This window comes from Macrobrachium rosenbergii, chromosome 43, assembly GCF_040412425.1.
Source record: "Macrobrachium rosenbergii isolate ZJJX-2024 chromosome 43, ASM4041242v1, whole genome shotgun sequence".
Taxonomy (NCBI): Eukaryota; Metazoa; Arthropoda; class Malacostraca; order Decapoda; family Palaemonidae; genus Macrobrachium; species Macrobrachium rosenbergii.
The window spans coordinates 50,789,125-50,815,628 of record NC_089783.1 but is presented as its reverse complement, the minus strand read 5'-3'; the positions used below and the strand labels follow the sequence as shown (position 1 = coordinate 50,815,628).

At 37.4% G+C, this 26,504-nt stretch overlaps 1 protein-coding gene across 8 annotated transcripts in view; it reads left to right on the top strand.

The window, feature by feature from the left end:
* The window catches only part of LOC136828892 (sushi, von Willebrand factor type A, EGF and pentraxin domain-containing protein 1-like), a 757,486-nt gene that overhangs the window by 724,832 nt on the left and 6,150 nt on the right, over window positions 1–26,504 (top strand). For 5 of the 8 annotated variants that reach the window (XM_067087200.1, XM_067087201.1, XM_067087202.1 and 2 more), the window contains 15 exons: window positions 645–827; window positions 1,297–1,470; window positions 1,800–1,891; window positions 2,698–2,810; window positions 3,020–3,912; window positions 4,174–4,374; window positions 6,252–6,449; window positions 8,402–8,647; window positions 12,679–12,832; window positions 13,521–13,782; window positions 16,169–16,295; window positions 18,663–18,822; window positions 20,619–20,705; window positions 22,338–22,489; window positions 23,239–23,430. In XM_067087200.1, coding sequence (XP_066943301.1) covers window positions 645–827; window positions 1,297–1,470; window positions 1,800–1,891; window positions 2,698–2,810; window positions 3,020–3,912; window positions 4,174–4,374; window positions 6,252–6,449; window positions 8,402–8,647; window positions 12,679–12,832; window positions 13,521–13,782; window positions 16,169–16,295; window positions 18,663–18,822; window positions 20,619–20,705; window positions 22,338–22,489; window positions 23,239–23,430 — 3,234 coding nt within the window. The remainder of the gene's footprint in view (window positions 1–644; window positions 828–1,296; window positions 1,471–1,799; window positions 1,892–2,697; window positions 2,811–3,019; window positions 3,913–4,173; window positions 4,375–6,251; window positions 6,450–8,401; window positions 8,648–12,678; window positions 12,833–13,520; window positions 13,783–16,168; window positions 16,296–18,662; window positions 18,823–20,618; window positions 20,706–22,337; window positions 22,490–23,238; window positions 23,431–26,504) is intronic. The other 3 variants (XM_067087203.1, XM_067087205.1, XM_067087199.1) reach the window with 2 other exon arrangements.

Below are 26,504 nucleotides of genomic sequence, written 5' to 3'. Positions count from 1 at the left end.
CCTTTTTTTTTATATGTCCCTTACTTACCATTTTATTATATATTTGATGCAGTGTTTTTCTTATTATAATTTAATGGTTTATTCTTGTTTTTTTTTTTTCTCCTGTTAATTACTTACTTTGAATTTTTACCTTATCGAATGGCTTCTTTTTTTATTCAGTCATTTTCCAGTTTTAGATTTTGTCATCTGAGTGACACAGATCATTTTTTATCCATATATCTATCTATCTGTCTGTCTGGCTATAAGCATTTATATATATATATATATATATATATATATATATATATATATATATATATATATATATATATATATATATATTGCACTGAGCCTTATCACTTTTTTTAACCTGCAGTTTTCTGTAATTATTTTTCAGATTTTCACTCTCGTTCATTTACTCATTTGGAATTATGTCATAAGTATTTTAACGCTTTTTCATAAACAAGTCATGAGAGACTAAAAAAAAAAATATTCACCGTGCATTTAAAATTCACTTTATAACGATCTCCAGTATTTTTCATCTTACCTTGGCGAAAGATTTCCCCTCACTGCTGGAGCGAGATTATGCAGATCTTTATAGAAAACGTATCCAGATTAATTCATTCTTGATTTAATCCCCTCCCTCCCTCCCCGCATCTGCGCAGCTCCCTGCATTGTCCCAAGCATCGAGTTCGGAGTCATAAAGAACAAGACGAGGACGGGCGCTCAGGTGCCCCACGGGACCGTCATAGACGTTCAGTGCAATGAGAAGTACGAATTGACGTACAGTCTGGCGCCCTCCATTTGTTATAATGGCACCTGGACCCATTACCCCAGATGCCAGGCTGGTAAGTTCTGTGTGTGTGTGTGTGTGTGTTTAGTATCTTAACAGGCCACCCAAAAATTAAGATGTTGTAAATGAGCATGCAGTTGAAATGTCTGGAAATGTATCTACAATTCTTCACCGAATTTTTTTTGTTTCATTCTTTATCGTATCTTTGAGGTTTAATGCTGACTTGTGTAATTAAAAAATTAGCTGATGAGATGTTAGAAATGAAACTTATGTGTTTACTTCGAGAGTAGATGAATGAATCTTCTCCATTCTTACGTTCCAGAAATATATAATCCTTTATCCCGCACTTCTAAGTGTCTAATACTCTACAGCACATCATTTTAATGGATACTTATAATCAGCGAATTTACGATCCTTTTCACACGTGATCCCGAAGTTAGATGCAAATTAGCTCCGGTGCACCCTTCTACTCCCCATTTTGCACGAGAATACACTATCCTTTCTTTTTATTTCCGTCAACGCAGCCCGGTGCAAGAAACTTCCTAGGCGTCCTCGCCATGGAATGGTCATAGCGCCCAGGACAGACCACGGCATGCGAGCCAGGTACAGATGTAAAGACGGATACAAACTGGAAGGTCCAACGACCACCGAATGCGATTATGGAAACTGGACCGGAACGACGCCGAAGTGCAGAGAAGGTGGGTCTATTGAGATTGCTTGATTGATTGGCTTTTGAGTGATTTAGTACCGCGTTGCTGAGATACTCGACGCTGGACATGAAGGTTTTCGCAAAAAAGAAAAAAACATTGCTACCTTATCTTTGATTACCTTCCAGACCAAGTAGAATACCATTGATATAGAGGAAAAATATTTTTCCCCAGGTTTTCCTTAATATCCAAATGTGGTCATTTACTGCCTTCTGGTATTTCCTAGAGCTGTTAATCTCCTAATCCAGTATGTTCTTGCAAAAAAGACTTTTCTCTCCGTCTTCGTACATTCAAACTGCTTTCTCCTCACGACTTTTCAGTGTATTGTCCTTTTCCGGGAGAGCTTCCAAATGGTCGAGTTTTGCTCGTGGGCAATATGGGCATGTATGACTATCGATCCTACGTGAAGAGGGTGAGTTTATACATGTTAATACATACAGCAAAAGTAAAGATTAGTTCACGTTATCAGTCCGTTTAATTGTTATGCTAACGAGAATAGGACCCAAGTCTTGTGGCTCGTTCATTGTTAGAAAATGTTTTTAAATATATTCCAGTTAGATAATATGAAAATGACATTGTCTCGCCACACGAACAATTCTGTCAGAGTCTGACATCTTGCGTCTTGTGGAAATTGATAAATAAAGGTAGCATTCATCTTCAAATTATAAGTTCAAGTCACTGACTAGTCAGAAACTTTCATTAATTTTCTTGCATTAGCTTCCTGCGAAGTTCTTTAGGTCCCTCTTTATAACTGGTCCTCAATCAGAAATTGTAGACTTGAAATTGTTAAATAATATGATCCTTTATCAACTAATTATGTGCAGTCTTTGGACATTCATCTCCTTTGTTCATCTGTGGACTTGTTTCTTCTCAGTTAACAAACCCTTTTAACCTTTTAACCATTCTTGTAAACTAACCCCAGTAGTTAATCTTCAACCCCCTTTTAACCCTTTAACCATTCTTGTAAACTAACCCCAGTAGTTAATCTTCAACCCCTTTTAACCCTTTAATCATTCTTGTAAATTAACCGCAGTAGTTAATCTTCAACCCCTTTTAACCCTTTAACCATTCTTGTAAACTAACACCAGTAGTTAGTCTTCAACCCCTTTTAACCCTTTAACCATTCTTGTAAACTAACACCAGTAGTTAGTCTTCAACCCCTTTTAACCCTTTAACCATTCTTGTAAACTAACACCAGTAGTTAATCTTCTCGTTTAGGTCCGCAACAATCGCCAGATTAGATTCGCCTGCAATAAAGGTTTCCTGATTGTTTCTGGACCACCTGGCGCCACCTGTGTTGCTGGCAGATGGAGTCCAAATGAGTTACCAAGGTAATTGATTTCATACTCATCAAAGTCCTATGGATAAATATTGATTTTCAAGAGCTATCCAAGACAACAAAGTGTTGTAAGACAGCAGCGAGAGAGAGTTCGAGGACCTTATGTTTACTGACTTAATCTTCCCTGCAATCAGATGTGAAATATTAGTACCTAGTAATAACATCGCAAGCATTTTGTTCATTTCTGTTTTCTGTTGTTAGGTGCGAACCAGATCTCCATCCTAGAATCCACTGGATAAAGAGATCTGTGAACATCTCTGAATATGAAGAAGGCATAAACCAAACGACGCTGGAGTACCCGCTGTCCATCAGCAGTAACAGCAGCAGTATCAGCATCAGTAGTAGTAGTAGTAGTAGCATTAGCAGTAGCAGTGGTGGTAGCAGTGCTGTGGAAGACGTTACTGAAGACCTAGGAGAACATGGCTCTGAGGACACTGATGATGACGATGAGGAAGAAGATGAAATGGCAGAAGCGGTGGCTGAAGAAAAAGACGAAACACTAACTGATGAGGAACTCGAGGATGAAATCATCAACGAGAACGAGAGGCCCATCGGGTGGTCCATGATACCTTCCTCTACTACAAGTACGAGGACCGCCGCAACTGCTGGTACTGCCAGTTCACAGACGCTGAAGCCTGAAGCTACTTCTTATGTTTCGCAGTCGCTCCATATTCGTAGGATTTTACCACCCACTGACTCTTCTTCGTCTTTCATGCATTCTTCTTCTTCTTCTTCTTCTTCTCCTCCTCCTCCACCTCCATCGCATTCTTATGATGCCGTGCCTAAAGACCACAGCACATCAGCGCCCAGTGCAGAAATTCTTCCTGGTTTGCATCATCCTGTGGACAGAGGACATCAAGACCACCTCTCGAATGCAAATAAGAACGCCCTCAATCTTAGTAAGAGACTGAGAGGACCGCTCGTTGATTTCTACAGACTCCTTCGCATAGAAAACAGTCCCCATGAATTTGAAAAGTCAGGAAGATGGCCTTCGCTGAAAAGAGTACCAAGAAACGTCATTGACGAGAAGAAGAAAGAGAAAAAGGATAAAAAGCACAAAAGGAGAAACAAATGGAAAAAGAAGGGGAAGAATGGTTTGTATATTGTGACTCAGCAATTGTGGAATTTATTTTTGATTTCCAGATATAAGGTTGTTTGTAGCATATTTTGCACATATAGTACTAGTTACGTAAAAACGGAACTTTAGTATATGTTCACAACGAAACCATGTAAGGATAAGAGCTCAAGACCAAATTTGCCAGGTAGATGCATCAATTTTTTTATTTTCTTTTGGATTTTCACAAATCAGAGGTACAGAGATGCCTGGGTATAACTGATTCTCCCTCCACTTCCAGTACCTCACTGCGCCGACATCCCCATTGAACAGTACCTACGAGTTGAGGTTCTCAGGCCTGGTCGGGACGACAACTACACTTACTCCGCAGGAGCTCGAGTGAAAGTGACCTGCCTTCATGGATACGGCCTCAACATTGGCAACAGAACAGCGAAATGCGCCAAGGGTAAATGGAAGCCGATGAAACCAGAATGTATCACACGTAAGTTCGATTACTCTTTTCTTGCGTACTTTGCTGTAAAACTCGCCTTCCCAGTCACTTGGAGAAGGTGGCGTATAGAAGTTATGTGGGATGCAAGGCTTGTGTCCCTCAGAAAGTAGTGTTACATGATTGCTGCTGCTGCGCTGCCGCCGCTGCTATTATTGCTGCTGCTGCTTCTTTGTCTTGGATGTTAGGATTATGGTCCAGAAAGTTGTCGTCATCTTGTAACTGGAGAAGCGCCCTTAAGTAAAAAGATAAGCACCAGCAGAACGATAGTCATTTTTACTTTTGAGTTTAGCCGTTAAATTGACTGGAAAGTGTCAGTGAATTGTGAAATTGCGTTGTTTTAGGGATGAGAAAATCAGCCATTAGCCATTTGGTCATCTCTTTTGATTTTTCCTAATAAAATTCAAATAGGTAAGTATTGGATTTGTGTGGAGTACACAATGGTAGGCACTGTATCATGCGAGGATAACAAGTCATGGTGTTTATCTTGCCACAGTTCTGTTCTTTCATTTACAGCGCAGTAGGAGAAAAGCGTCATGTTCTTGATGTATAATACAATTAAAGTTTTTGTAGATCAGCTTTGAGCAAGCACGAGCAAAGGACAAGAGTTTAACAAATGCTGTGCTGAGCATATGAGACTGTTATTTGTAAATATATCAAAAGTCATGCTGCCAACCTGTGTCCCTTCCTTGCTTCTCGCCTCTTCTCCCAAACATGCAGCTTGAATCCAGCCATACCCACTGGACAGATTGACCAAAACCTTCCTGTTGTGCATTATGCGAGCCAGCGTGAGAGTTGGGCTGGAATTCTAAATACTTGATATTCATTTCTCATTCATGTTTCCTTTTTTTTTTTTCCTTTTTTCCTGAGTAGGGACTTGTTGTCTTAAGCTGTCCTCTTGTTCTGATGGGCTCAGTGTAGAGGGACACTGAGGAACCCTTTCTTTACAGTTCATTCACCATATGGGATGAATTCCTTTGGTTCGAGTGAAAATTTTGAATTGTCCAGAAAGATAGTATGCCCTCAATAAAGTACTGAGATTTAGTTTGTTTTGACACTGCTGTTGAATAGAAAGATTTTCCTCAGATAATGGTAAATTACTTAACTGAATTTAGCCTTATGATAGAAAGACAACAGTGAAAAAATACCGTCACAATTCTTACATGATCACATATAATATCATTTCTTTTTTCTTACTGTAGAGTAATTATGAAGAGAAAAATGGTTCCAGGAGATGTAAACATCAAAAGAAACCTCAGTTCAACGATCTGCCAAGCTACTTCCTGGATGACTTAGTGAACTCTTGATAAAATCCAACCTAGGGATGAGGGACTTACAGTAGACATCACAAAGGGGGATCAACTCAGAAATTCTTTCAATAACTTTAATTTAAGCGTCTGTAATAACTGCAGTTAAATGCATGATCTTATGCCTTACGTTTCGAGTTGGTCAGAAATGCATTATCATGGGACGTACAAATAAAACTCGAGTTGTAGTAGAACTAGATGATGTCTTTACATTTTTACTTTGTTTGTCTAGTAAAAAATCTTGTTCATAGCAAAAACGACCCGTACATTTATTCATTATTCAAATATATTTAACTCAATATGGTATGAACCAGTTTTCTTTATATCACAGCGCGCTTGAAAATTCAAAATTATTCTTATGATTATGAATTCATCCACGATACAATTATTCCTTACCATCCGTGACCTCATCTGTGCATGAAGACCCTTAAGCCCACCCAGTCATTTTTTGTGACCCTTTTCATCCATGGCTTTGGTTGTAGCGTAATGCCCCCCCCCCTCTTCACATGGTGGGAGCTGGTTATAAATTATGCCCCTCTCCACCCGATGGGACCTGGTGAACAGTGCCCTGTTCGGTACCCGAAGCTTCCCATGGCCAGTTCGAATTCAACGGAGCTCCTATAGCCGAGAAAGCTATCGTTAGCCACGGCGAAGTGGTCAAGTTCTCCTGTCAAAGTGGGTACAACGTCCTTGGCTCTGAGACTATGCGATGCTGGTACGGTGCCTGGGCAGTCACTGGCAAGAACCCGGAATGCCAACCAGGTGAGTGAAAAAAAACAATCAAGGAGCTGGGTAATGTTGGAAGGCATCATCGAAAAGTGAAGTATGAAGTACCTTTTGGTCAAATTAGGGGGGGCCCACGTAGACACTCAAATTATGAGCTTGTAGAGAATTCAGATATACATCACCTAAGATCTAAACGAACTTTGGTATTTTATGCGTTATTGTCTGTTACAGAAATTAGCAATGAAACTGTAATGTAATTTTGCTGACTGAAACTGTCGCAGTCTAAAATTTATATCTTTAATATATTTTCTGTAATTAGTTGTCTGGTAAGAGACCAGTGATGAAAGTTTCCTTATTCTTGGCTCGAAGTTTGGCGTTGGTGTGTACAAATTTTCCAGTAGGAGACAGACAAAATTTCCTTTATTCAAATGATGACTTAGACAGCTGATGTTCCTCCCCGTAACCGTTTGCTCGTAACTAAAGAAAAAAATGTTCATTGGACTGTAGTAAGTAGATACTCAAAAGTTTCTCTCCAGGAATTCAAGCCTGGTGAAAAAACTGGACTGAAACAAAATACTTCAAAGATGTTTCCCTCTGGGAAAGCTCACTCTTCGATCAAAGACTTCCATACATTATCCAAAGGGTTTCAGGTCTTTAGTGATGAGAAAAATAGTGTTTTGGCTCGATGTTAGTTGGAAGCCAGATGTTGTAGACCTAAATAGAGTTGTGGCACTGATGCTGGCACCCGAGAATAGTGGGTTGTTTATTGTCCATAGTGACAGAGATGTCACATAGTAAACTGCTTGTTAAGATTATGGTGTACTTGTGGGAGTAAGAGACATTTTCACGAAGGAGTGTGTGGAAAGAATATTACAGTGAGGAATAAATATGATTATATGTTTTCTTTTACATGAATGGAATTATGCAAAAAAAAATTAATTAACAAAACTTACTGGCGGAACAACGTGGACATTTATAACCATTTGCTGTATGTGAAAGACTGTGTGGACGGAGGAAAAGGGGAATCTCGTTGTCTGTGCACCGGAGTACTTGGAGAAAAAAATAACGAGCTCTCTAGAATTCTCGACGCCAAAAAATGTTCTGTTCCTTGCCATGTCTGTACCCGTATCTTAGCTGTACTCTTGGCATGGAGGGGATGCTTTGTGACACATTTTCGTGTGTTTCAGCAATGTCGTTTTAGTACTGGTAACTGTGCCCCATTTTTGACTTAGTTCCCGCATCTTCCTGACCGTTCCCTGAGCATCCTTTCGAAAACCCCTTAACTCTCCCTTGCACACACACTGCCCTTGCTTTTGCTTGTAGTAGCATGCAGATGAATTTCCACTGAAATGAGAAACCACTTTTTAACGAGGGGTGGTTACATAGCACTGTTTAAAATAGTAATATCCATACATTGGTTATAAATTCAATTTTTTTGTATATTCATTTTAATATGAATGCAAACGTTTCCTTTGCATAGGTACTGTTTTCTTAGCCAGAGAGTATCTCAGTCAGAGCAGTATTTTCTTAGATCTTAGTTCTTTTTTTATTTTCATAGCCCAAAATAGGCATTCTTAAGCATTAAGTCTTAGACAAGTTGCACTTTTCTTAGCACCCTTTTCAGAATAGCTGCAGATGTTATGTTTCCGCAGACTGACAAATTAGTTAATCAGCCCAATATTGCATTCAAAAGAGATGTTGTGTGACTTATCAGATATTAAAGATATATAAGCAAACTTAGAATACAGGAAATTCAAATGAATTCCTTGGCAACGTAGTTAATCAGTAGTCACAGATACTAAAAAACAGTGGAAGGGGATATAGTACAGACTTCATAGTTTACAGTGAAAACATAAGGTTACTGGAGTCACTGCAGTTCACGATTTTTCTCCTCATCCTTTCAGTAGGCCTGGGAATTAATGGTGAGGGTAGAAAACAAGTCCAGTTGAAAATGTTATTACTGTCGCATCTGTTGTTCAAACCACCAGATCCTTGTGTATTGCCCGAACTGAATCACGGTAAGTACACGTTTGGCTACAAGAAAGGTCTGACGATCATTCACGGAGCCAAGGTGGATTACACGTGCGACGAAGGTTGGTTCCTCAACGTTACGGAAGTCTCCTGCTACCTGGGGGTCCTCAGGCCTGCACCCCCAGCCTGCGTTGTCCCAGGCCAAGCCACCGACATCATTAACAACAGCGAACCAGCTCCAGTCAAACGGGGAGGAAGCAACGGTGAGTTTTCTTCCTTTTTTTTTTTTTTTTTTTTTTTTTTTTTTTTTTGCATAAGGGTTTACTTAGGACAAGAGAATCTGCTAAACAATTATTCATACAAGCAGGTGCAGATGATTAATTATTAATGCAACTTCATTCACTAGTGGATCCAGAAAAATTCCATGGGGCCACCAATTTTCATATATATATATATATATATATATATATATATATATATATATATATATATATATATATATATATATATATATATATTTCTTTAATCGAATTTTTTTTATTTTCCCATTTTTATGTTTCTTATTTATGTTATTATCTAAATCTTCATTATTATTATTTTATTATTTTTCATGGATCCGCTAGTGCATTGGAAAGGCTCTTTTTGATGATAAGCTTCAAAGAAGGGCAACCCTTATTGCCCACGGAGTATGTAAGATATTTCTCATGTCATTATAACATGCTACAAAAGTGGCAGATGTTATCACAGGAAAAAAATTAATATAATAATATAGTATCAAATAAATGTTGCGCTTCGTTGTGCTGCTTTTTATGGGGAAGTCAAAATTTCAGCATTATGGCCAGGTCACGATTTGGGCCCTCCTGTATGGTTGGTTTAAATTCAGTTGTCATCCTTGTGACACTTGCAGGGTAATGCAACTCAATTAAGCTTTTTGTTATTGTTTACGATTCGTCGTATGTGGTCCTGGACCAACAAGGTAACATAAGTAGCTCTCTCTCAACAACAAACACTAGTAAGAGTACAAAGCTCTGTTTTGCTTCACGATGAGCGTAAAAGGGTCACTCGAATACCTGTCACTTTAAAATGAAAATGATGGTAATGACTGCAAGTGTGTGGTGATATGGATTGGTCTCTAGGGTGCAAATGAGCTTGTGTGTCGCAAAAAAATTACTGTAGTAATTTTGTAAAACCTTAGCGCTGTGGCTAGAGGTGAAGAGTGGCACTCTAATAGTATATTGTATGTGGATCATATCTAAGTGTATTTGTTCGAGTTAAACCAGGTTACTATTATCAGTTTGTGTGAGTTGGCCAGGTTACTATTATCGGTTTGTGTGAGTTAGGCCATGTTACTATTATCGGTTTGTGTGAGTGGGCCAGGTTACCATTATCGGTTTGTGTGAGTAGGCCAGGTTCCTGTTAGTGGTGTGTGTGTGATTTGGCCAGGTTACTATTGCCAGTTTGTGTGAGTTGGCCAGGCTACTATTATTGGTTTGTCTGAGTTGGCTAGATTACTATTATTGGTTTGTGTGAGTTGGCCATGTTACTATTATTGGTTTTTGTGAGTTGGTCATGTTACTATTATCGGTTTGTGTGAGTTGGCCAGATTACTATCATTGGTTTGTGTGAGTTGGCCAGGTTACAATTATTGGTTTGCGTGAGTTAGCCAGGTTACTGTTATTGGTTTTTGTGAGTTGGCCTTGTTACTATTATCAGTTTGTGAGAGTTGGCTAGGTTACTATTATTGGTTTGTGTGAGTTGGCCATGTTATTATTATCGGTTTGTGTGAGTTAGGCCGTGTTACTATTATTTTTTTTGTGAGTTGGCCAGGTTACTATTAATTGGTTTGTGTGAGTTGGCCAGGTTACTATTAAATGGTTTGTGTGAGTTGGCCAGGTTACTGTTAATTGGTTTGTGTGAGTTGGCCAGGTTACTATTATTGATTTGTGTTAGTTGGCCAGGTTACTATTACTGTGTGAATTGGCCAAGTTACTATTATTGGTTTGTGTGAGTTGGCCATGTTACTATTATTGTTTGTGTGAATTGGCTAGTTTACCATTATCAGTTTGTGCGAGTTAGGCCATGTTACTGTTATCAGGAAAGGCAAATTGGTTATTGTAACCACAGCTGAAATTGCTGATTGAATATCGGTTAGTAAAGAAGGGATCCATATTAGGTTATGTACAAACAATTAATGGACACGCCCTTTTTGGAAAGGTTCTTTTTTCTCATGACTTATTCGCCTTCGCTCCTTCTCCTAAGCCTCGAGAGTACCTATGATGGAGCAGTTTAAATTAGATTTGGGGAGGAAAAATGATTTTTAAACACGCGAATGGTCTGAGCGACCCAGAAATCAGAAATAATTGCATAGAAGCAGGAAGCACATGAAAAAATCATGTACATTTAATTATTTTATTACAAGCATATACCAGCAGCATCTGTTCTCTTGGGACAGTATGAGAGTCGCTTGACACTGTGGCAACTTAAATCAGAAAGTTTCTATAGGAGACGAAGCGTTTTGGTGATATTTTAAGGAAGACCAGTTGTGACCCCATCATGGTGAAATTAATGTGGCTGCCTTACATTGTGAATGGCTTGTTGCTTTATGAGTTTGTTAGCGTAATAATATATATATATATATATATATATATATATATATATATATATATATATATATATATATACAACATTACAACATTGTTAGGACATTTGTGACTGATGCATAACTGTAGCGCTGCTTTGCTTATGTGATTTGATTACATTTAAATAAAAAGGGCGAGATGACAAAGAGTTAGAGATGACACTATAATAATGCAAAAGACAATGTCTAATCATGAGTTTCAGTTTTAAGAAATTCCCAGTTCGTCATGCAATCACACCTGAACTTTAATAAGATATGGATCACTAATATTATGACGTAGTATTATCTTTGTTGGATCTTCTCTTGTTAAGTTTTTTTTTCTAGCAAAGGGTAACATTACGTAATTCTCAAAACGTTGTTCATTGCAATAAGGGTAATTGCCATTTTCTTCTATGTAATTCTGCGCATGATAGTCTATGCTTTTCTATAGTGGCTGGGTTGCTATTACCGCGTAACAGCTTTTGTATGTATCTGCATATCGTGAATATGCGTATGTATGTATGCGTACATGAATGTATGTATGTACGTATGTCGCTTGTGCATACGATGTGACGCGAAGGCTTACGCCGGGAATATACCAAGATGTAAAAGTTTAAAATTTTGCAAATTATCTAAAAAAATGTCAAAGAGGAATTTCAAAAATTCAGAGAAACTCTAGAATCATCTATAATCATACACACATGCTCGTGTGCTCAAACACAAAAATACACATACACACACACACACACACACATATATATATATATATATATATATATATAGTGTGTGTGTGTTTGTATTTTTGTGTTTGAGCACACTGTATATATGTATATATATATATATATATATATATATATATATATATATATATATATATATATATATATATATATATATATATATATATATATATATATATACACTGTGGGTGCGTGTGCATGTGATTTTCATCTCTTACAACTGAAAAATTTAATGCAACACGTTTTGATTCTAAGTTTTTGAATATGCACAACTAACAGGTTGGGGGGGGGGGAAATTTGTGAATGCAGAAGAAATATACCAGCTACGCATAAAACACAGCCTTCGTGCCATTGTTCTGTTCCTGTTTGTATGTATTTGCAGCTTATGTATGTATGTGTGTGTGTGTGTGTTTGTGTGAAAGGAAGACAATGAGAAAATTCATCAAGTTACTTTTAGTCTTTTATTCAATACCAAATCCTCAGATTTCTCTGTAACCCTTTCCTTATATAGATTTCCGTAACAGCTCTCAACATAATATACCTATTCTATTATCCCTACTTGAATTGAACCTGTTTTCAGGATAACATTGATTTAAAGTTTTTTTCCCCTCACCCCTACCTCAAATATGTTTTATAATGTTTTAGAGACTTCACCACCCCTTTGAATGAATAAGCCACCAGTTCGTTCAGCCCAGCTCTAACATTTGATCTAAAAGAACGAAATATCATTTATTCTCGTTGACATCCTATCCACATCTACCGTTAGCCACTCTAGTGATCAGAGCACAAGCATGCTGATGTCTGGTCGTAGTTTCTTGCCTCTGTCCAGTGATGACGTGTAACGGCTCGCATGCTTTTAGTAAGTGTCCCAGATAGATGCACCTCCTCCTCCTTACCCCCCCCTGAGAGCATTGCCTCCCTCCTATACCCCCTCCAGCATCCTATAACGACGGTGACTTGACTCCAGGAGGAGATATTACTATCGTCGACCATTCTCTTCACAAGAAGCCATGCCGTCCTCCAACCCCCGTGCCTGGAGCCACGATATTCAAGAACGGACACACCCTGGCCGAAGGAGAAGGAGATGAAACGTGAGTGTGTGTCTCTCTCTCTCTCTCTCTCTCTCTCTCTCTCTCTCTCTCTCTCTCTCTCTCGTTTTTCGAACTGGGATCGTTGTTGGGTGATTAATGGATATTTTCATGTCAGGCATTGAAGGCCATGAAACATGAGTTCATTCAGTGAAGTGCAGGGGTAAATTTGCAATTAAGGAATGACAGAGAGCTTAATGTCGAAAGAAGGGCCTTTTCAAGACATGAAAACAAACTCTGAATGCAGCATTGTGGTTGGAGAGCCACCTGATTATGCCAGAAAGGGTTAGGCATTACGATTTTTTTTTTTATCAGAAAAGACAAAATCTGTCTTCAAATGCCAGTCACTCTAAGAGTCCTCAAGATTAAATGATTCAGAAGTGATTGAGACTGTGAACAGTTGAAGTAGTCATTATCGGCTTGTCACAAGGTCTCTTGGTTAGATGCGTGTGCATATTTCGAGGAAATATATCTATAGGTCTGTGCATTTTCAGTTGTGTCTGTATTTCTGTTATCTGTCTATCTGTCTATCTATCTATCTATCTATCTATCTCTCTGTCTGTCTATCTACTATCTGTCTATCAGTGTACGAAATTTCTACATACCTACTGTCATAAATTATGCAAAATTTGCCATTTCAACCAACTTTTCAGTTGATATGAAGAATTCCTTCTGTCTCTGTTCGCCTCAGATTCCCAGACGGCACGAAAGTCGTGTTCAGCTGCAGCACGAACAACATAGGCGAAAAGAACACCTGGGACATGAAATGCGTCGACGGCAACTGGGAGGGACTGAGGTTCCCCAATTCCTGCGGGGCCGACGGCGCTGACGAGGAGGAGAATTTCGGAAACAGGACCTGCCTGTGGAGGAAGACCGAGCCCAACGTCGTGACCTTCTACAACGACCAAGAGATCACCGAAGAGATGGTCGAGTTCGAACCCGGGGCGCAGCTGGTGAGTGGAACGATCTCGTTGATGATTTCTTTAGGCTTAAAATTGAATCAAAATGGAATGGTACTGATCTAAGTATAGGTTAAAGTTAAGTATAGGTGAATAGATATAAATGTGTATGTATTAGTGGGCTTTTACACAGAATAAAGAAATTTGAGAGCAATAATTACAATTTTCCGATCATGACCATGAACAGAGTGGTATCCATATCCGTGCATGTATTAGTGGGCTTTTCGCGTATCTTGCAGAAAAAGAAATTTGAGAGCAACAATTACAATTATCTGATTCTGGCCATGAACAGAGTACAGTATCCATAATTAAGAGCAGAGCAAAACATTTGCTGGTGAGATTTTCCGCGACATTGTCAAGTTACTGTTAAATATATATTTTTTTATCTTTTACTCTATATTTAATGTACATGTAAAGTGTATATATAATATATATATGTATACATTAGTATTTTGTATATATATATATATATATATATATATATATATATATATATATATATATATATATATATATATATATATATTGTCATGAAGTGTTTCAAGTACCTGGTTATTACATAACTAATCATAGAATTCATAAAACCTACCTCACTTCAGCCAGGTACTGAACTCTCATAACAATAAAATTATGACTGAGTACTCCAAAGGCAACCGTGATCCCTTTAAAAACTTACTAATAACGTTAACTGCCTCCCTGGTCTTAATTCACTTCAGCAAAACTAAAGGAACAAAACATGTTTATCAGTATGCCTTATGCACACAATTAGCCCTATCACTGGTGGTTAGTAAATAAAACTCTGTTGTAAAAACTTTAAATACAAAAATTTATTTTTAAATTCAAAATTTTATAATCAGAATTCACAATCTCACTTTTAAAGGAAAAATTCACTATTATTTGAAATAACCAGAAATTTTGATTAATTCGTGAATTAAATCACAAAGACTAATTTATAAAGAAAATAAATCAATCAAGCAAAATTTAAACTATCCAGAATTACTCAAGGTTTGAAAAGAAAATCTTAGTAAATGAAAATTAAATCAAGTGTGCAATGTTAAACTGTTAAGAAACACTTAAGATGCTAAGTAAATAAATGTTAAATCACCACTATATAAAATGTGAAAACTTAGAGATTGGAAACAGAATATGGCAAAGTGTTTATTTCACAAAGAAATAATCAGACAATTCAAAAAGAAACAGATAACTCAAATGGCATTAAGAACACACAATTACAATATAAATGCAAAATGTAAACTCACTTGAAGTGTATAAATGTAAATTCCCTAATTTATTTAAGTCATGATTTAAACTGTAAAAATATTACAATGCCTGTAAATTGCAGTTATGGCCATTACCAAAACTTAGCTTAACTGTTGTGGCGCCGCGAAACACTCAGAGTTTCACACTTCTTACACAAGCACAACTTCAAGATTTCACAAGAAAGCTCTAACCAACACTAAAGAGTGACCAGTACAAAATCTTTACTTTTACGTTACGAGTGTAAAACCGCATGGTATGTATATATACAGGGAGATATTACAATCAGTGTAACAATCACGGTGCCCTGTCTTATAATGAAAAGAATCCCATCTACAGTTAAGAGCAAAACTTTCATGGAACATTCTAAAAGAGAAATACAACGTCACTTCCTGTCACATGAGACCCGATCAGAACAATGCAGTCTTACAAAAACATGACGTAATCGTTCTAGACACGTTCAGAAACTCTATCACATAATAGAAATGCGGGTTTTGTGCAATCTCTGCTCAACAATTCTCAAAATACACACGTGATTCGAAACAGAAAACGCATTGGACAAGATATCAGCACAACCAATACAGCATGCAGCTGGGATAATTATAATTGGCATGTTTATAAAGAAGACGAAGACCAAAGTTGGTTTTCAGAACGGAACAGCCTATTGTCATCTTGACCTGTCTACGTGTTATCTTTCGCGATGACACTAAGCAAAACAAAGCATTCGCTTTCACAAGTACAGGACACACATGGCTGCGAGACAAAATGCGCGATTATATACCACGTTATTATGAAAAGCGTATTATTAATTCTTGTGAAAGCTTACATACATGACATATATTTCAACAAATATTATTACACAGAATACAGACATTTCATTCAATTACAGACATGCAAGAGCATTTCTCATACGGTTTTGTGCATTTGTAGAAAAAGAGTCTCATCTGAAAATTACGAAGAAATTGACCTCTTGAATTTGTCTTTTTTTTTAAATTGAGTCTTTCAATCATTTTAATCTGAGGTTCTCTTCATTCTTACAAGATTTCATTAAGGCATAAATCAAAGAAACAAATAAATACTTATTTATCTGTGTCATATTCTCTTTTTTGTTTCTTTCTTTCAGGTATCTCGCTGTGTAGACATTGGAAAATATGCCTTGGTGGGAGATACTCACCGAAGATGCGTCGACGGCGTCTGGAGTGGAGAGAAACCCGTCTGCTTTGGATTAAATCAAGAGAATGATTACTCATGTAAGGATCGAGTCTGTTGATTGCCAAAAAATATTCAGATGGAATTGAAACCGATCCAAAGAGGCCCTGTTTGCATGTTAAGTTTTTGTGATGACCGCAGTCTAATGATTTTAGGTTAAAATCCGTAACGTACAAATTTATTTTTTTGACAATGCAGACTTGTGTGTATTTTTTTTTTCTGTAAGGAGATAACGTTGTGTTTGTTCGGGGATTTTCGGTCCTCCTCGAAATACGACGCGTCACAGTAGCAACATTAAGAAAAGAAAAAAAAAAAAAAAGCAGAACAAGACAGTATAGGGGAGGAGTCTATAAATGTGGAGATTGAAATATATGAAAGGCTGGTAACCCCAGTTTTTTTTTTTTTTTTTTTTTATGGAAATGAAATGTGCTTGTTGAATATGAAGCACAGAGAAAAAAATGTGCAAGGCACGAAGTGACTCATTGTCTGAGTATTAAATGTAGGTAGCTGGGAAGAAGAGGCTCTTCTGAGCATGTCCCTGGCTAATATTACTTCAACCCTTTTTTCTATATGACGTAAATATGCTTCTCCTCAGAAGAGAGGATGTCAGGTATATATCCGAAGGGCGTTTAATGACAAGGTAAAAACCCAGATAAAAAGCGTGCCAGTGGGACAACCCCTCCCCTTCCCCCCTGTGGAGTCCTGTTTGCCAACTTCCACATGGATGTCGTCAAAGGAAAGGTTTTTGAGTAGGCACAAACGCTGCTTTTTAGATGACATCAAGGCCTTAGTGAGGAATTCTGAGGGTTTTTTCGGGGGGGGGGGGTTCTTGTTTGCCTTTGAGAAGGCCAACAACTGTGCTCTCCTTTTCTTTAATGTTCTTGCATCACTGGGCGCTCAAAGTTTCACCAGTCAACCTGGAATTTGCCGAAACAGCAAGAGTGGGCGCTGCTTGCAGAACAAGAAGCCCATAATAAATACCTTCTGTAAGAGGGTTCTCTCACTGTGCTTCACACACCCGCAAGTAAATATGGGACTTAGTTGAGTATCCCAAGTCCTTGTTAACCATGGGTGCTCTAACATTAGCAAAATGACTGGGACTCTGATAAATCGATACACACCTTCTTTCCCCGTTACTCCTGATGGTGACGGCAATATCAAGCTCTGCCATCAATAATTGTTTATGCACTAAAATTCCTGCCAGGATGAGGCCTTCGTAGCCATATCAACTCAAAAAACATCTCCCACCCCACACACACACACACACACACACACTACCGACACGGCCATAACGTCGCTCGGTCTAAACAGAAAGTGACTAACGTGTCTGAAATAACTGACACAGCAGAAGACCAACATTGCTTACGATTTATGGGGATATTGCACATCCTGCAACAGACCCCAAACCCATTCTCTTGGCGTTACCCAAAAGTACCTAACTCTCTTCAGGACCTTGCAGAGGAGACACCGTGCAATCTGACTCCTTTGCAACTGCTTAACAGGTAGCAAAGTAACCTTCTATCCCTGACATAGCATTCGATATGAAAGGTTTTCCAGGCAGTGCCATGGATGATAGAGGTTGACCTGTCAGTTGCCAAATGCAAACCTCCCCACCTCAGACCACCTCAATATAACGTGCCTTATTCGTCATTTTCTACCTTCGTATCATCCCCACCAAAGATGAAAAAGCATCTTTACAAAACTTTTGGACTTGCTTACAGGACATGATATTATCTCAGTAAATGCCCTCCGGAGATATTCTGAATAAAAGCACGATGTAGAAAAGACTATATAAAATCAATGAAACGACAGTAATATTCACCAAGGTATATCTTGAGTAATAAGGGAGGAAAGAGCAAGATAATTTACGATTCTGAAATTCAGAAAAGAAAAGTTAGTATAGGTGAAAGTGAAAATACTTCAAAGAGTTTTCAGGGGGTTAATATTTGTATAGAAATCTGTAGAGGAGACATCAGCAAAGAGGACTTTCGTTATGAATATCTTAGGAAGGGCGGTTGGTAGACTTACAAATATTTTATCACCAGGATGCGTAAGAATTGAATAGCGCTGTATATGTAAGGTGTTCGGTATAATGTTGATGAGGCTTCTGTATAGGTGAATGAGATGATTGTGAGACTGTAAAATTATTTGACAAGTGAGATTCATCCTTAACTCATCAGGTAGAGGATGACTTTAGTTTTATCTAACACGACATATGATTTCTCGCTAAAAAAAAAAAATCCCTATGGAAAACAAAAAATTCGTCATTCATCTCCAAGCTTTTAGTATTTTGAGCGTGTTAATAATTAAGCTAACTAGCAATGCCATGCTTAAAAGCACTATTTATATCTGTATAATGATGGAGTGGTATTATTTTTCATTTGCTAATGCAAAGCTATTTCTCTCAGTGGACAAAGCGCCGACGATTTTGTTCCGGAACGAGAGAGGTCCAATGGCGCAGAGCAACGATGGGAAACTGGTTGTTTACCCTGGAACGGTGCTACACCTGGAGTGCCTCTTCATGAGACGACATGGCACTCCGAAATGGAATGTTTCCCTCTCAAGCACGTGAGTGGAGAGAAGAAGAGTCTCTTATTAAATTAAAGCTGTCTTTGTATTTCCCTTGTCATTCACTTTACTAATATTTTATGAGTTGTCCTTTTCTAATATTTTATGAGTTGTCCTTTTCTAATATTTTATGAGTTGTCCTTGTTGACCGCATCGTTATTTTAATCTTCATTCACAGTTATAGCAATGTTTATTTGAGAGTATTTTCAGTAAATAACTAGGTTTGGATCGTGAAAATCCGAAATTCGTGAATGGATAATATTCAACCTTCGCCTTCATGAATAATCATCTGATATCGTTACTGGTTATGCTTTCGACTCTCATCCCCATTCCGTCAAAAAGTGCTCTGCCGGGCCACGCCTCAAAAGGCAATTCATGCTAGTCTGTTCTTGTTTTTGCTGGGGTAGTAGTCACAAAACATGAATGTTTTTATTCACTATCTCCTTGAAAAAAATCCTGGTGCAGATTTTCCAAAGGTTCTAAATTGTCTTTGGAAAATCCTCTAGTGATCTGAGCACACTACAGTATCTCGGATGCTGAGGCTCCAAACCTTCCTCAGCCTCCAAAGCCACCACTTTTCAGCAAATAAACGTTCAGTCTTGTTATCATTTCATTTCAGTTCTTTCATTTCCATTCATTAAATACTTGTTCAGTCACATTTTATTTGCAACTACTCTTAATCAGTATCCGCGGTTCTGTTTCTAATCCTTTCAGTGATACTTATGAATTCTCATGCTGTTTGTGTATTTTCTAACCGTATAGTTACAATCCTTGTCTCTTATGATTCGCTGCACGTTTGCTGCCGCGTGGATCCTACCCTCTATCTTAAGCAAGGCATTTCTGGTCTACTTGACCTTACCTCTGACTGTATAAATAGATGATGACGTAATATCTGTCCCTTAACATTACATCCCCATTTTAATTATCTTCTGATTCTTATGAATAAATTCTCTTGGGATCTCATTTCAGTATGTAATGCCTAGTAACCCCAGCAAGGGTTTATAAAAAAAATACTCTAGGATCTTGTTCGCAGTGTCCTCTACATTCTGCAACTATTCAATTCTTGCAATCAGATTGCTTTGACTCTTTACTCGTTGCTACGTATTTCTTTATTCTGTAACACTCTACTCATTATCTACAGACTCAGCAGTCAGAAGATTCTTCTTAGCACTTTTCTTCCTCTTCACCTCATCTTCAGACGAAGAATTAGTCGCCTGAGCACTGAATACCTCTCGTATCTTACCGAGGACCTCCCCTTTCACCTCATCCATCTTTACAGTACTTCCCAAACATCAACACACACATCGCAGATCCATTATCCTTACTGTAGGCTTTCATTTTCACCACTACTCACTCATTAGTGTTTATGTGGTCTTTATCATTCATGCTACTTAATCTTTAGATTTTCTGGAATTTTAATTAGTTGTCCTTTCTACTTTACTCTCAGCGCGTTCTTTATATTGTAGTCTTGCTCTTTTTATGCTATTCTCCCCGTATTTTAGTAATTTACTTAATTTTTCTCTATTTATTTATCAATTTGTTTATTTATTTTTCCCTTTCTAGTAACTGGTCTCTGTCTGTATTTCCCATTACCTTCTGTTACTTTTTTCTGATGAACACCACGGCCTGTATTTTATTGTCGAGAGATTTATTGTTGTCACATTCACACTGTTCAGATAGCGAGATGTGAATTTCTCAAAAATGTATCCTTCTCATAGATATAGTTCTGTAGATTTTACGGATTTATTCTTTCTGCAGATGTAATTGTATCTTATTAATCTATTTTCCATCGACAGAGTTATCAAAGGAAAGAAGAAGAGGAGGAAGAACAAGATGAAGGGAGGCAAAGGCGCAGGAAAAGCGAAGAATGTTGGTTCCATGGTGTAAGTACTTCGTGCCTTCATTGATTTTTTTTTTCCATTTTTATTCCACTTAACAAGTTATCTTCCCTTATGGTCATAATTTAATTTTATAAAGTTCATGGTATTAAGTCAAGCACAGGGGCACTGTAGAAACATGAAGTACATGTTTCTGGAAGTGGAACTGGGAGAAACCCTCACAGTTGCATTAAGAAGTAATAGCAGAGAGGCTGGGCAGCAAGACTGAAGAAAGCGAGACGGAAAGGAATATTTGCACTAGAATTATTGGTAAAAATAGGAGCTCCTCTAGTTTTCTTCCTGCATGAAGACGGGAAGAATATCAAGAACTAGCATACTGGAGAGTCTAAACAGCATCGTATGGCCAATAGCACAAAGTGGCAGATACAAAAGCTGGTTATATTGGATAGCAAACTATTGACAAGAATAAACCAAAGGACCTGTGCTTAATGTAAAGAAAGGTCTAGAGAAGGCGATGTAATTGTGAACCAAGATATAAAACAACCGGTGGTCTAAAATTTTTTAAAATCCTAAATACTACGATTATCAGGATATACACCTCGTATGAAAAGGGAGACAGAATTCCAAGACTGGCAAAACAGAGCACAAAGAGAACACCAGAACTGGTTTCGGGTGTACTGTAGATTGAAAATCGCCTGGGGAGACTACAAGTACTTGACATTGAAGCTTCACGTGACTTCATTAAGATTTAAAACAATCGTGAAGGATTTGGTGTTTGCGGGGATGGGTCATAACGAGGCCGGAGAGCGACGGAGTACTGAAATGAGATGCAGTTTGGCGGTCAACTTAGGCGGACTTCATATTTATTAACTCTTGCATCGTCTTTGTTACATAAAAATATATTTTTGATATTTGAACCCCTGGTAGATTTTTGTGTATTTAGCTATGCCTTTGGTATATGAGCTTGAAGTCACTTCGAAATCTGTGCCTTCCTGGCAGAAACTCTCAACGATGGAAATATTTCCAATTTCTAAATATTAGTTTCTATTTTTAGATATATTTTTATGTGCTTCCCCACTTCTCCAACCCACCTTCCCTTTTTGAAAACCGACACTGTAGTTGTTGTTATAATCAGGTCGGTTCCCTTTAGACTTAGTTTCGGGGAAATGATTATACATTTTTTATTGGTATTTTCTGCGACCATTTTTTTTCATGGGAATTGTTTGGGTTATCTTGCCGACTTTGAAGAGATGTTAAGCTGTCGTAAACCTGCAGTTGGTCAAAAATAATAATTTTTAGTGTTGAGACAAATAGGTTTAACGCATTATATATTCTTGCAATGACAAATATCAAATATCAGTGTATATTAATTTCTCTTTTAATAATAATTGTGTGATTGTATTAGCAGAAAGTGCTTGTGTACAGTTTTATCGAATATATAAATATACATGTATCCATGTATTTATATATATTATATATACGTGTGTTTGTGTATGTACTGTATGCATATATATGTGTGTGCGTGAGTGTATAATATACTGTTTATGTAAAAACATATATATGAATGACAATAGTGTAATTATAGAACTGACTAATTTTTTAACTTAAGAATTTATCTTTGAATAAATTATCAACACTCACAACTACAAACAACTTATTCGTCTGGTGTTTCCACAGGCCTTACCCTAACGGGTGGGCCAACGCCCCCAACAGAGACATGCAGCTGGAATACCGATTGTCCATCTACAAGGCAGCTGAGAAAGATTCTGGTGCGTACGCATGCGTCACGCCCACTGGTCTGAAACACACCGTCACACTTGATATCAAAGGTGAGACCTAACAATAAATTTGTTATAATCACTTTTTAAACAGGAATTTTCAGAGAGAAACTTCAAGTTGTCATATTAACACAACGAATAAAAAAAAAATGAGTAGCTTGCTTCGGTGTAAAAAATTACTAGCTAATTTATGGGTTCTGCTTTCTAGATTAAGTGATTTGGCTTTCAGTCTGGATGCCAGTTAAGACGAATCTCTCTCTCTCTCTCTCTCTCTCTCTCTCTCTCTCTCTCTCTCTCTCTCTCTCTCTCTCTCTCTCTCTCTCTGCGACAGAGATAGACAACATACTGAGCAAAAAGGGGTGCATGGATTCATATACAAATATTTACTCCAATTAGTGGAGAACCGGACCAGAATGACTCGTTCTTCCTTGGTCTTCCATTTGGATCACTGCTAGTAGGCCCGTTGAAGTCACTGGTAGTTGGCGTTCAATATGTTGTGACTTCTTTAAGTTTCTCACTGATCAGTACGTCCAGTGAAAAATAACTCCTTCACAAATTATCTAGTATATTATTACTGTACTAGACTTATTATCAATAGTCGCAGTCCATATCTGAAAAAGATATCATTAAATAAAAGTTGCCATCTTAACTATTTTTTGTAAGTCTCCTCAAATGCCGCTCGATTACAAAAATCCTAAATAATGTCGATGCTTAAAAGAATGAGAGGCCATTGAACCTTAGAACTGGAAAACCATACCATCAGGTATTTATTTTTGCCCCCTTCGTTTCTTACGGAACAGCCGTCATATGCAAACCCATAGACGAGCTGAAGAAGCCGGAGGAAACGAATCTCAAGTACGAGCCGACAGACGACGTTCGGATGAACACCATAGTCCAATTCAGGTGCGAGCCGGGTTCGTCTCTCGTGGGATCGCCGAGTATAAAATGTTTACCGTCTGCAAATTGGTCAGCTCCGGTCCCGCGATGTGAAAGTAAGTTTTTTCTATTTAATCATTTCTCTCCTATGAATTATTCATTTGCTTATAGTAAAGATTGTTATACAGGATTCTCTGAGAAGACCATCTCGTAACACTTTTTCGCAGTATTTTTATTTTAATGATGATGATTTTCTGATCTTCCATATTTCACGAACTCTTCCGTTTCTCATGCATGATATCAGTCACTTCACACACTCAAATCCTTCGCTTCACGAGAAGAGTATTTTTTCCTTGCTGCTGTTTTGATCAAATGAATCATGTTTTTTTTCCCTTTTGGAAAATCTAGTTTTGTTTCGAGTCTCTTCTGCTGAGTTTACCCCCTAGAAAGGATTGCCGTCTGCATTTTACACATTGGCTATGCAACAAGTGATCTGAATTTATATGGCATGAACCTTTCACGACAGAGAAAACTTTCTGCATCTTATTTTGTTTTCCATATGACAACCGGTTGGTTTTTCGCACTCGGTGAATGAGTACGTGTCGTGATATTTTTACCATTTTTCCTCTCCTTCATTTCATATTTTTCTGATTTCCACGTAGCTAGATAAGTTATAAGAGTTTGTTTATTTCATTTTTGTGAGTGCATGTAGTGATTTGTTAAAATACTATAATGTAAGATAGACCGTATACAAGGTAAGTGACGCAAGTGAGTTTTGTACTGAGAGTAATTTGATCTCAAAAACAAAAGAAAAGGAAATAAAATCTTTGCTCGAAAGCGAATGGTATTTTGCAATAATCTCCTGGACAAACGTTTGTCCTGAGGGATATTATAAGCCAGCTATCTCAAAGTACGGATAAAAAGGCAGACTTTTGGTGTGATGTATCTTATAAGTTTTTCCCTTTTTAACGAGGCAGAAGTTTGAATATTTATGCTTTTGAATAAGTTGATAACTAAGAAAAAGAGTGAATGGCAAAAGCTTGCTCGAAATTTCAGTGCCGGATTTCTTCCGTAGCCTAAAACCAATAAAGAAATGACACTTTGTCAATTAATGTAACTCTGATTTGCCAAATCGTCAGCAAAGTTTAAGAATTTAAGACACCCATTCCTGGCAACAAAGCCATTCAAAATTAGCAGTAGGGTTGAGCAAAAGGGAAAGAGAGGTAGGAGGACTAATAATGATGAATAAATGATGGGGTTTAGCTAGAAGCTGTAAGTAGGCGTGTTAGTGGGGTAATTTTTTTTTATAAAAAAAATGTAAGGGTGACGTACTTGAAAGGATATATACAGATGAATTTCGTATCTTGTTTAGATTCCCTAAAGTTATGAACAGTTTTAAGTATGACTTTACAAGTCTATAATTTTCTTTATTGCGCAAGTATGAGTAAACCACACTATTCATAAGTCGTTATTCATTTCATTTGTGAAGGCCTAATGGTATCTCGATTGTTCAAGACAAAGATTTTTTGGGTAGATATGATAGTAATGTTCAGTAATTTTCGCGATCTACATTATGCTGGTTAATGCACTATGTACATTATTATTAAAAAGAAAGGTATCTTGAGGCATCTTACGGATTTCTAGTTAGTCTTTAATCCACATACATTACAAACTCGAACGTTAGGCCCCATGATATTGAATTCACTTTATCTTGGGACTAACTTACGCCCGAAGGGAAATTGTATATGATAAGTATATCTACCCTGGCCAAGATTCGAACCTGTGCCACGTGAGTTTTCACGTTTTGTATATATTTGCCTTCAAGTGCAAGATGTTCTCAAGGTAAAGTGATTTATATATATATATATATATATATATATATATATATATATATATATATATATATATATATATATATATATATATATATATATATAAACAAAATATATGTATGTATACGTACATATATATACAGTATAAATATAGTATATGAGAGATGTTGCTATATTCAAATAAGATGTATTTATTATAATCTGTGAGGGTAGATCATTAAGCATTAGACAGTGTGACGACTAACACTTGCGTATTGTATCTGTTTTGCAAATAGAGCTTGACAGTGCCTAATAGGTTTTATTGCACGCCTTTGTCCCTTTCTATCCCCATCAAACAAAGAACCAACCCAAGATGACGGGGTACAGGAAAAATGACGGCCACCTGGAAATTTTGGCGCTTGGTTTTTCTGTGGTTCTTTCGTTGAAAACATTTTTTTCTATTCAAGAAGATCAAACTGCATTTCTCAATGAAGGATTTAGGAAGGTTTGCACATGTATGTAAATGTATATGCTGTATAATCATGTATCTATAGCTGCATATGTTTGCATATATTTACATCTAAATCTATGTATGTGTCTATGCATTCATATGCATATACATAGATATATATACTGTATGTTTGGTAGACCATCCTGAACTTATGCTTGGTTGAATTTCATTAGAACTCTCCAACAGTAGTTTGTAGCTCTTTCTTATTAATATCCTTTTTCTTCGATGATCATGAAATCATAAGTTGTGAAGTAATTAAAACAAATTCCATCGTTGCTGTCACGGTTAATGAAATAGATTTTGAAAGAAAGGTATGAACTATCTTGGGTGACCTTGCTAATTTGATAATAATCAGAAGGAACCTTCAGATCGAACGGGCGAACATTAAACAGGCCTAATGCCAAAATGATGTTCTATCTCTAGAGCTGAGACCTGAGTATAGCACTCACTGAAGGAAAGTGCCGTTCTGATGGTGTGTACTTGAGTTTGAAAAAGACGCAGGATTAAAGCCACTGTAGATTCAAAGAAAGACAAGCTCAGGCACTCTTATATTATGAACACCAGGGGTAATGGCGAGCTTTTAACTTTGTAATAAAATTTACAATAAAATAGCTTGCCTCGAGCTGCGCCTATTATCTTCACCAACAGATGAAAGCGACTTCCTACAAACTTTGTCACAGGCTACTTACCAGCTTGCTCAACACCGTTATAGGTTTCATCTTAAACCTGCTTTAGAATTAGCCTGTGAATGGCGATTCTCTTACCACTACTGCTTACCAGTATTTATGGGTCATACAAGAGAAGTATGTGCAAAATTAAATTTTACTGAAGAAATGACACGTGAACATCTCCCGAATTTGAACTTGAA